Source organism: Cryptomeria japonica, chromosome 11 (genome assembly GCF_030272615.1).
Source record: "Cryptomeria japonica chromosome 11, Sugi_1.0, whole genome shotgun sequence".
NCBI lineage: Eukaryota > Viridiplantae > Streptophyta > Pinopsida > Cupressales > Cupressaceae > Cryptomeria > Cryptomeria japonica.
This window is the reverse complement of record NC_081415.1, coordinates 2448246-2460859: the sequence shown is the minus strand read 5'-3', so window position 1 is coordinate 2460859 and position 12614 is coordinate 2448246. Positions and strand designations below refer to the sequence as shown.

Genomic DNA, 12614 nt, shown 5'->3' with positions numbered 1-12614 from the left:
ATAACAGGGGGTTGAACTGGTTTCTCATTCAGGAAGCCAACAATGACCTTATTTATGGCTTCTATGAGAGAGTCAAGTTTGCCCAATAGAGGAGGATTATCGCCAAGATTGGAAACCAAAGTGGAATGGTTACCTCCGTTAGTATAAGGTTTAGAAACATGATCAATAGGGTTTTTAGAGGACCTTTTCTTGGCATTGAGAATAGGGCAAAATCTTTTGATATGCCCTTCCTTCCTACATAGAAAGAAAGTGTTTAAACCACCTAGGGTTTCAACAAGGTAGGTGAATAGTTCACCACCATGATTAATAACAATGAATCTGGGAATATCTACACTAGGATTGACGGAAACTAGAACTTAGGCATCCAAGTGGGGAACCAGTTTCGATGAGTGGTCAATCCTTATCACTCTGCCAATGGGTTCCACGATTTGAGGAATAAAATTCCAAAAAACGAGTGGAAAATTCTTGATTTGAATCCATCGAGGGCATGAGAGCGCCAAGGTTTCCTTATTAATCGCATCAAAAGACCATTTAAGAGCCCTAAATGTGGTTTTCCCCATGACCTAAAATTATTTCTTGAGGACTTCCACCTAAGATTTATTATCATTGAAAAAAATAATGAAAAGACCTTTTTGAATCATTCTGCAAAAAGAAAAATTAAACCCTAATGTTTTTAATGAAACATTTTTTATCGAATCATCCATAAATTTCCTAGTTGGACATTTATCTATGTTAGTGGTCACAAAACATATAGCTATATCTTGCAGTCTAGCCTTTTTCCAAATTGATAGCCTTAGCCATCGAATCACTAAGCGAAATGGATAAGGTAGGCGAAGGAGAGGGAGGGACCTTACCAAGGTTTCCTCCTCTGCCATTGCTCTCTGGTTCGTTCTCACTTACTAGAATGAATTTTGCCTCTTGAGGAACTTGTACATTTGAGCCAATAATGCCATCTTGTAAATTTTTACCATTAAAACCATCGGCCTCGACCTTCGTTAACGATGACTAAGCCGAATTAATGATCGATCCACTCGAATCCTTGCCCATAGGGAAACATGTAAAATAACATGAGCCACAGTCCTATCTACACTAGACGCAATAAATGCAGATGAGAAGGAATGCAGGAGAGAAAGAAAGAAGAAGGCCTTACCATTGTGGAGGAGGCCTTACCACCTCCTCTAGTTGCACGAGGGAAACCCCATCGTCGAGCCTAAATGCACAGTCCACGTCGGAAACCCTAGGTTGTAGAGCCACTTAAGCCAATCCCCCTTTTCTCATAATATTATTATTAATAAATTATCTATAATTAATATATTAATCTTTACAAAATTATTTTAGATTATATTATTGCACTATATAGATTTAATATTATATGAGAAGGATAAATGACATTGTATTTCATTTATGTTATAAATATAATTTAGATCATAATTAAATATGTTATTAATATTTGTCAATGATATGCATAATATTAAATTATTTATTAAAACCTTAATCTTTAAATTTTTAATATTTTAATAATTTAATATATTTAACTTGCTAATATATATTTATATATCATTTTATTATTCATTGATTATATATAATTAACATATTTAGTTTTAATTTTTTTAATATTAAAAAATATTTAATCTTAGTATAATAATTTTAATTATATTGCTGTATATATATAGACTTAAATATGTTAATAATATTTATAATATTAAAATTATTTATTCATTTTTATCTAATATTTAATTTAATTATATCTTATATAGAAAATATATATTAATGTATTTATCAAATATATATTTTTATATTATCAAATTATCTTTAATACCTAAAAATTTGCCCACACATGAGCTTGGCCACAAAATAGTGCTTATAAAAACCACCGCCTGCACAAAATAGTGCTTTAATAAACCAACTTGCAGAGAAACACTACAGATACTACAGAAACAAATGCAAGACGAGAAGGTTGCTCAGGAATATATGTTTCAATAGAGATTTCTAGATGCTCTCATCAATTGAAAATTTTTGTTTGAAGATATCACCCACGCCCACATTTAAATGCAAGATTTGCAAACAAGATTTAACGCCTCTGTCACATATTTAAATCATAGATGCAAGAATAGATGCTGCTAACAGTTGTATTTATTTCTCATATTATATTAATAGTAGTGGATTAAATACGGTTATTTATTCATCGACATGCAAACGGCAACAAAATTTTCAAATTATTTTGTGTTTATGCAGATGATTGCTTCCACTGTAAATCACCTCCCGGGAAAAAAAAGATTGTCTCGTTTTGTATTACTTTAAATTTAATTTTAAAATAAGATTGTCTCCTTCTATATTACTTTAAATATAATTACCTTTAATTGTGTTAAAAATAAATTAGAAAAGATTTATTTCATTAAATTATTTAATTTTGTAGTGTACGTTCTATAAATTGGAATCAAGCTTTCATGCTCACTTTACACATATTATTGGGCATTCAGCCAGTTTTTGGAAACTTATTATTACATTTACATAATGATCAATCACACAATAATTTATAAAATAATCTCTTCTTAATATACTCATCATGTACTTATTTCCATTCGATTCAGCATATACAATCATTTTAATACTCAATACTCACCCATTTCATGCCTTAGAAACAACAAAGCTGTCTACAAAATCTGGACTAAATTTTGAAGTATCCAGTCTGAAAGCAAATTAACTTCAACAAAAACATCCTGCCTCTTTAATGCAATTTTTCCTTAATAATTTTTAGTCCAGCTCCAGAGTTGTTCATCTCAATGGCGGCTCTCTGATCATCATCAGGAAATTGTGTTCTACTGTAATAAACGGCGTAGACAAACAACTCACATGCTGCAAAACCAGCTTCCAATCCGTTTGGAAGCTGCATGCATGCATTTTAACACTCAGCATGATAACAAAACATATCCAACAGATGGAGAAAATATTGACAATATTTATACTTACCACAATAATTATGTCAAAGTGTATGGCTCCATAAGCAATCCAGATTAATCCATTGGCAAGCACGGTAAGAGACAGGTAGGGATTTATATATATCACACTCTTCTCTTGAATAACTGCTCTCTGAATAAAAATTACGGAATTGTATATTTATCAGTGCTGATGATCAATAAAGCTAATTTTTCGGCATGAAGAAAGCAAAAAATGCTGCCTTCTTACCATGACATTCAATGAAGATGAACACATTAAGACATTAAAGAAAATGCAAATGGCCCCTACAATTGTGTATCGCTCTGTGTCAGTATGAAATATCAAAAGAGAGGAAAGCGCAACAGCCGCCAAAAACAAAGTTATGAGAACAATCACCACCATATTGATCATCTGTAATACAAACAGAAGATGAATCATCCACTTTGCATGAAATTGACCTTCACTAAAAATAATTATATCACAGAATCCTACGAAATACTCACCCTTGTCTCTTTATCTTTGCAAAATTTCAAAAACATGGTGATGTACATTATATGTATGGCAAGACCTATGCCATTTATGTTAGACACAATTATGCTATTCGGTTTTACAAAAGGCAAACCGTACAAAACCGACAGTGCACAAATCAGAATCTTCATGTGATATTGAAACCCTGAATACCGTAGCGTGCTTCTCCATTTGCAGATCTCGTTAATTATTGAGCTACATCATTTAGAAAAATGTAAAAACATGAATTATTTTTAGAAAATCTAAAAAAAAACAAATCTACTGCTAGGACATCTATAGAGACTCACATAAAAAAATCCTGAAATCCTTCACAGAAACTTTAAAAAAAACAAGAAAAGAAAAGAAAAGAAAGGTTACGCTGGAGAGAGAAATATATGAATTGAAGTCACACTCCCTGCACAAAAGGATATTGCAGTGACAAATTGTTATTACCACAAAATCATCCAGTCACAAATTGTTTTATTTCCATATAAATAATCAAGAGAGTAATACTAAATGTTGCAGGTTACCTATGATACCGATAACTGTACGAATTGTGTCTTCAATCTCCATTTCTTCCAAGTAAATTCAAAACCCTATAAACACACCAAATTCCCTAAGATCAAAGCATAGAATTAGTGATTTCTGTTCTGTATTAAATACATATCTTTCGAAAAACGCAAGAAACGGACAGCAGGTACGTTACATTCTTGATTAGAGGGAAACTTTCTTCACAGAATATACCCTATTCCAAATTTTTCTAAAACCTATTCCAAATTTTTCTAAACCCTATTCCAAATTCGAGCTTTGTGATGGGGCAAGTTGAATAAATCCTAACCACATGTGCCAATAGATGTTATCCACATATTTATATACTGTGAATAAGATTTAATGACACAAGCAAATATAGAAAGTTTAAAACACTTAATGAAAGTTTATTTTTAAGGAGTCTTCTTAAATGACACTTTTAAATGAAATTTTTAATAATATTTTTTACTAAAATTTAAAAGCAAAATTTAAGGAAATTAAAAAGGAAAGAAAAAAGATTTGATGAAGCCATGTGTCATCTTTTTTAAAAATCAGTTGGTGCTCATGGGGACATGGGGGACATGAAGTTAGACAGGTTTGGAATCTTTTTAAAAAAATAGAAGCCCCTACTTTTTAGGCATGCGAATTTGAGGAAGTGAAAAAGAGGTAAATTTATTTTATTTGTTTTTATTATGCACATACAAAATTCATGAGACCACCAAATTAAAGTTAAATTTTTAAGTTGAAATACATCAAGAAATTCATGAAACACCAAACTCCAACTCTATTTTTTAAGAAAACACCCTCCATAAAATCCCAGCCTAAACATTTACTTGTGAATTTGATTGTTACCATCCTTTCCACTTTTCCATTTTCCATAGATAGGTTTTGTTCCCATTGCCTTTTTCATTCCTTCATTTAGAAAATGACTATTTTTTTGTGCAACAAAGGTCTCAATAGAGCAGTGGTAGCTTCAAATCAATTATGTATCTAATTGTAGGAATCCACTAATAACACTAGACAAAGATTTGTAGATGGAAGGGTAGAGGGGAGGAGTGGTTCATGCTATTAAAGTTTAAAAAAACACTTTACTATTACAAAAGGAAAAGTTGATTAAAGAGACCATAATATGTATTATTGAAATCAATTATCATTAAAGCTATTTTTATCTCATCACATGATTTCCTCACATTAATAATTTCCTCACATTATTAATAATTTGAATGTGAACAAATATAGATGAAGCATTAAAAAATGTTCACTTGTTTCAATATCTTATACACACATACATAAAGATTAGATACATAAATTACATTACATGTAAAAGATTTTTATTTATAATTTCATTCATCTTATCTCATTAAATAATTCTCCCCAAATCGTGTCACATAAGGACAAAGGAGCTCAAGTGTGATATAATTTAAAAAGTAATAATTTCCAAAAGCTCTTACCGATTCGTACATCATTATTAGTCTTGAGTGTAGGACAGGCAACTATTGTTCTTACTAGTATTTGTATTGATCTGGCCTAGAAAATGGCGTGGCAAAAATAATCTCCATGTTTTGTAATGTATGAATCTTTTGAACTTATTTTTAAAATTTTGATTGGATGGTGCATTTTCAACAGGACAAAAATAGGACAAAAATGGTGACCAATAGCATCTCGAAGGAAAATATTATCAAAGATAGGCTAATTTTTTTGTTCTCTTTCATTTGATAGTGCCGCTAGTGTAGAGGGCGACTAAAACTTTCAAGTTATTGAATGTGCCAATTCAGAAAATTTAAAAACATTTCCCAATGTTTGGATTTAAACTTTTATTTTCCTTAAATCTATTGGCTAGCTCATGCTTTTGGATTGGGCTCATGAAATTTTCTTTATTTTCAGGTGGTATTGGTAAAACAGTTCACGTGCCTTGTCTATGCTTCCATATTTTGCATACATGCAGGGACAGATGGCTTTAGGTCTCCTCTTCAACTTGGCTTTCTGTTTGTCACCCTTTCTTCAGTTGCTAAGGACTGGAACATGCAGTATAGGAGAGAATGGCAATGGAGCATTCCTACAGGTTTCCATGGATGGATTAAAAGGTACATACTATTGGTAGTGGCCATCAGTTGGAATTTGTTGTTTGTTGGTCTCTTGTGCAACTTCCAATTCATTCTGGTTCAAGAAACATTTTTGGTTTGTTGGCTTCTTATGCAGTAGGTTGTTTTAGTCCACATGTTAGGCTGACCAAACTTTTATTAAGCAACAAAGTATTGGGCAAGCCACTGACCTGCTATTTCTTCCAGCTGAACATGCACTTTAATTTGGAAAATAAATTGGCAATGGATTCAGAAGGTCATTTCAATCACCAAGAAATTTCCGGCCCTTTCAGTCCATTGTTTCACTCCTTGAATGCATTTGATCGAGTAATTTCCTATAAGAAATCCCATCCAGAGAACGATCCTTCTGATAAAACTCATGCAGTAGTTTTCTACCCTCCCGCCTCTTGCCTTCTCTCGAAAGTTCATCAACAAGTGTTTTGTACGTGATAAACTCAAGAACTCCTAGTTTGTCTATCATTTCCCTGCGGATTCTAATTGCTTCGTCCAATTTACTAGCAAGGGACAGACTGTTAATCAGCGAGTTATAAACCATGTTAGTTGGAGAAAACCCTTTAATAATCATTTCTTACTAAATCTCCATGGAATTGATAGTTCCATGTGTTTCATGTGTATAGTGTGTCACCTATGTGTTTAGAAAGGGTTTGTTAAAAAGAGCTTAAAAAGGTTACAAATTGCCTATAGCCAGTCTCAACAGTGAGCAAATGTATAGTTTGTGTAAAACTGTTTGCAAGCAATCGGTTCTTTTCTATCTTCTAAAAGTAGAACAAAGTTCATTTTTTCAACAAGGTCTGAAAGTCACAATCCAATTCATGAAAGTGTTGAAATTAATCCCCAACTGCCCACCTACTCCTCGTAGACTGAGTGTTGTCCATCCAATCTAATCAACCTTACCGTGCCTGTGCCTTATTCCCAATCTGCATACAGCCATTATATATATATATATATTTTTCCCTCTTTGCTGGAAGCACGTAGAAGTATCTAGAAACTTATAACAGCAAGAAAATAAAAAGAAAGGAGGTAGGGCAGTTTTTTGAACAGGATGCCTGAAACAAAAGGAGATCTATGTAGCTGTAACAAAAACAAATGCATTTAAAGAACAGGTGACACTATTCAGAAGATCTATGTAGCTGTAACAAAAACAAATGCATTTAAAGAACAGGGGACACTATTCAGAACAGGGGTTATGTAACTGCAGTATAGCTTCAGCACAAGAGAAGTGTAGCAGTCCCAGATTTATGAATCATATATTTTTTTCTGTATACTTTTTGAATATATATATATATATATATATATATATATATATATATATATATATATATATATATATATACCACTCTCAGTATATTTGTGTGCTTTATTTTTGTGTTTATCTATTTTTTCTTTCCTCTGCCTCATTCCATTAGTGGTATCAGAGCTGAAGGTTAAAGGTTATTGAGTGAAGTGACTGAGAAAGTTTTTCAAAGAGATAGAAGGGTTTTTCCACAGCCTATAATGGAAGCTCCAAGCACAAGTTTGACAACTCCGCAAATCCCACAGTTTAATGGGAAAAAATATGATTACTGGGCAATCACAATGAAAGACATTATTTTGTGCACAAGATTTATGGGAGTTTGTTGAAAATGGCTACCAAGAACCAGTAGATGTAACAACATATAATACATTAACTCAAGCAGAGAAAGACTTATTGAAGGAAAACAAAAACAAAGATTCAAAAGCCCTCTTCTTCATCTTTCAAGGAGTGAATGAAAGCATTTTTCCAAGGATTCAAGCAGCAACAAAGTCCAAGCAAGCATGGGACATTCTTCAAACAGCCTATCAAGGAATGGAAAAGGTTAAAATAGCTAAGTTGCAAATGTTAAGAAGGGGATTTTGAGACCATCTGCATGAAAGAATCAGATACAATAGACTCATTTTTCACTCAAATCATTGGATTGGTAAACCAAATCAGATCTCATGGTGAAAACCTTGAAAAAAGAAGAGTGGTTGAAAAGATATTGAGAAGTTTGCCTACAAGATTTGAATCTATTGTGTTAGACTGAGTAGGTCAACAAATTCAAATTTGGAGCATGCATTCAAGACACAAGTCTCAATCAACCATATTAGAGGTAGGGGAAGAACAAATTTCAAAGGTAGAGGAAGAAATGCATATAGAGGTGGAAGAGGCTACCCATCAAACTCAAGTGGAAGAGGTAGCAACCCATCAAGCTCAAGTGGAAGAGTTAACTATCAAACATCAACTCAAAATAAGCCCCAAAGCCAAAGGTATGACAAATCCTCAGTCCAATGTCATTATTGCAAGAAATTTGGGCATTACATAAATGAATGTAGAAAGAAGCAATATGATTCTAGACAACGAAGTGCAAATTTTACCAAGGAAAATCAAACTTAGGATAGCATGTTCATAGCTTGTAATGTTGCACAAGAAAGTGAGAAAGACATATGGTTTTTAGACTCAGGTTGTAGCAATCATATGACTGGAAATTTGGAAATGTTTTCTAGTTTGGATGAGAGTGTAAAATCAGATGTAACATTGGGGAATGACAACAAAGTTTCAGTTATGGGTAAAGCAAGTGTCAACATTCTAACCAAAATGGGGGAGAAAAAGTATATTTCAGATGTGTATTTTGTTCTTGGACTGAAACATAACTTAATGAGTATAGGGCAGCTCATTCAAAAGGGGTATAGAGTCTATTTCAAGAACAAAGAATGCACAATTTTAGACAAATTTCCAAGCAATCAGCTCATAGCAAAAGTCCAAATGACAAGCAATAGAATGTCCCCCGTAAGGATAAAACCAGATTTGAAAGTAGAGTTTTCTCAAGAACATAACACAATGAATCCACGAGTGCATGAAGGAAAAGTTGCAGCAGTCCCCCAAGTAGTTTATCAAGCTGAAATTAAAGATGAAAATTGGTTATGGCACCTAAGATTTGGGCACCTAAACTTTGGAAACCTAAACTTACTGCATAACAAGGAAATGGTGAAGGGGTTGCCACTAATAGAAAAACCAAATAGAATATGTGAAGGATGCATTTTGGGTAAACAACATAGACAATCATTCCCAACCAGAAAGTCAATTCGTGCAAACAAGTCATTGGAGATTATTCATTCAGATTTGTGTGGACCAATGCAAACACCCTCCATTGGTGGGAGTTAGTACTTCTTGACATTCATTGATGACTTCACAAGAAAGATATGGGTCTACTTTCTAAAACATAAGCATGAGGTGTTTGATTATTTTCATCAATTCAAAGGTCTTGTTGAAAAAGAAAGTGGGCATTACATCAAAGCATTGAGAACAGATAGAGGTGGTGAATACATTTTAAATGACTTAATAAGATTTTGCAAAGACCATGGAATCCACAAACAATTTATTACAAGGTATACCCCACAACAAAATGGTGTAGCTGAAAGGAAAAATAGAACAATAATGGAAATGTCAAGAAGCATGTTGAAGGCAAAACATTTGTCAAATGAGTATTGGGCTGAAGTAGTAGCATGTGCAACATATATAATTAATAGATCTCCTACTAAAAGTGTTATCAAATGATTTCGGAAGAAGCATGGAGTGGAAGAAAACATAATGTTTCTCATATGAGAGTATTTGGATGTGTGGCATATGCACATGTGCCAGATGAGTTGAGAAGAAAGTTGGACAACAAAGGAGAAAAATGTATATTTGTGGGATATAGTGATGATTCAAAGGCATACAAGTTATACTATCCAATCAGCAAAAGGGTTATAATTAGCAGAGATGTGCAATTCATAGAAGATGAAGCATGGGATGGAACTTTGGATAAAACAATCAATATTGCAGCCAACATACCACAAGAAGAAAATGAAGATTTTATATCAACAAAGTGGACAACAAATGACACCATCAAGTGTAAGGACAACCGCACACACTCAAGAAAATACTCCATCAAGTGTGCAATTAACACCATCTTCAATTGGTAGTCTTGGTGTTGGACCATCAAGCCCACATTCAACAAATACAAGTGACATGTCCAATCCTACATGAACAAGCTTGAGGAGACAAAAAATCAGAAGTTTAAAGGAGATTTATGAAAAAAATGAAGGTAAAAATAATGTAGGTCAGACTTCTCTTTTTGCTTTATACTCGCATGTAGATGATCCAATTCATTTTGAAGAAGCTATTAAGGAAGAAAAATGGGTGCAAGCAATGGATGAAGAAATTGATGCAATTGAAAATAATGAAACATGGGAGTTAGTTAATCTTCCACAAGGAGAAGAGGTGATAGGAGTGAAGTGGGTTTACAAAACAAAATTGAATGCAAATGGAGATGTGCAAAAACACAAGGCAAGGTTGGTGGCAAAAGGTTATTCACAACAACATGAGGTAGACTACAATGAGATATTTGTGTCGGTTGTCCGCTTAGACACTGTGAGAACAATACTAGCCATAGCAGCTCAAAAAAAGAGCGCAGTATATCAAATGGATGTGAAATCATCTTTCTTAAAAGGCATTTTAGAAGAAGAAGTCTATGTGGAGCAGCCACTCAGATATGAGATTTTGGGTCATGAAAACAAGGTTTACAAGCTCAAGAAGGCACTTTATGGACTCAAACATCCCCCAAGAGCATGGTATAGAAGAATTGATAGTTATCTTTTACAAAATGGATTCAATAGGTGCATCAATGAGCCTACATTGTATACCAAGATGAATGAGCAAGGTGAGATCATAATTGTTTGTTTATATGTTGATGACTTGATATTCACTGGTGATCTTTCAATTGACATGTTCAAATCAGCTATGAAAAAAGAATTTGAGATGACTGATTTGGGTTTAATGAGATATTTTCTTGGCATTGAAGTAAGTCAAAATGATAAAAGTATTTTCATTTCACAATCTAAGTATGCAAATGATATTTTGAAGAGGTTTAATATGATGAATTGCAAATCAACACCAACACCAATAGTGACAGGTTTAAAGTTGAGTAAAGATGATAAAGGAGCTAATGTAAATTCAACTTTATATAAGAAACTTGTTGGTAGTCTTGTGTATCTAACAACCACAAGGCCGGATATAATGTTTGGAGTTAGTCTCATTTCAAGGTTCATGGAGTCTCCAAAAGTTACACATTGGAATGCTGGAAAAAGAATTTTGAAAAATATTAGTGGAACAAAGAATTATGGAATATTTTACTCAAGGTCAAATGATTTTAAGCTAATAGGATACACAAATAGTGATTGTGCTAGCAGCATAGATGATAGGAAGAGCACTTCAGGCCATGCTTTTCATTTTGGATCAGGTGTAGTATCATGGGCTTCAAAGAAACAACCTATAGTCACTCTTTTATCAGCTGAAGCAGAGTATGTAGCAGCTACAGGGGCAACATGTCAAGTGGTTTGGATGAGAAAAATGTTGAAAGAATTGAGGTATGAACAAGAAAGTGCAACAAAGATATATTGTGACAACAACTCAGCTATAGCATTGTCAAAAAATCCTGTATTTCACAAAAGGAGAAAGCATATACACACAAGGTATCATTTCATCAGAGAGTTGATCAACAATGAAGAAATAATTTTGGAACATTGCAAGTCAAAAGACCAATTTGCTGATATCTTCACAAAACCACTAGGAAAATAAAGTTTTGTGCATCAACGAGACAACTTGGGCATTGTAGATGGAAGTTGTGATTAAGGTGGAGTGTTGAAATTAATCCCCAACTGCCCACCCACTCCTCCGTAGATTGAATGTTGTCCATCGAATCTAATCAAGCTTATCATCCCTGTGCCTTCTTCCTTACTCCAAACAGGGCAGATTTTGATTAAAAACATTGATTGTAATATATTCCCAATCCGCATACAACGAACAAGTTAAAAATTAAATTAAATTATATATTTTTGTTTTTTCCCTCTTTGCTGGAAGCACGTAGAAGTATCTAGAAACTTATAAGAGCAAGAAAATAAAAAGAAAGGAGGTAGGGCAGTTTTTTGAACAGGATACCAGAAACAAAAGGAGATCTATGTAGCTGTAACAACAAAAAAAGTATTTAAAGAACAAGGGACACTATTCAAAATAGGGGTTATGTAATTGTAGTATAACTTCAGCAGAAGAGAAGTGTAGCAGTCCCAGATTTATGAATCATATATATATATATATATATTGGATTATATATAAAAAAGTCAATACAAATCACCAAAACTATCTGGGTATAGCGAGTATCAAGGCACCAAAGGAAGGTGCAGTCGTCAAAAAATTAAAATTCTATGAGTATCACCACATATGGGGAGATGATAATCACAATTATATCATATTATATGAACAAAACAGCTAATCTAAGGAGTAGTAATAGTCTAAATGAAAGAAATTTCAGAGCCTGGAGAAGAGTTAACTCCCACTATTGGGATCCAGGCCACCCAACCCTTCTCTCCATCTTGCCATACTTCCATAAAACCATCAAGAATGTCCTGCCTGTGAGGGTGTGAGGTGTTCTGGTGGATCCGGTCAGCTTCCTCCCGAGAAATTTCCATATGTAGGTGTCTGCGGTCAATCTATCTCATGAAGGCCAT

The 12614-nt window shown here is 33.6% G+C and overlaps 1 protein-coding gene across 2 annotated transcripts; it reads right to left on the bottom strand.

Moving 5' to 3' along the window:
- Nucleotides 1-2622: 2622 nt before the first annotated feature.
- On the bottom strand, nt 2623-7004 carry LOC131075213 (putative bidirectional sugar transporter SWEET7d). Of its 2 annotated transcripts, XM_058012043.1 has the most exons (7): nt 6921-7004; nt 3975-4040; nt 3823-3859; nt 3441-3660; nt 3187-3348; nt 2971-3090; nt 2623-2887 (listed from the first exon to the last, which is right to left on the bottom strand). In XM_058012043.1, exons 2-7 carry the CDS (start codon nt 4015-4017, stop codon nt 2729-2731), a joined length of 741 nt encoding a protein of 246 aa, XP_057868026.1. In that variant the 5' UTR covers nt 4018-4040; nt 6921-7004; the 3' UTR covers nt 2623-2728. The 2 variants fall into 2 exon arrangements, with proteins under 2 accessions (XP_057868026.1, XP_057868027.1); XM_058012044.1 differs by lacking the exon at nt 6921-7004 and having other exon boundaries at nt 3975-5114.
- Between the last annotated feature and the right edge of the window lie 5610 nt (nt 7005-12614).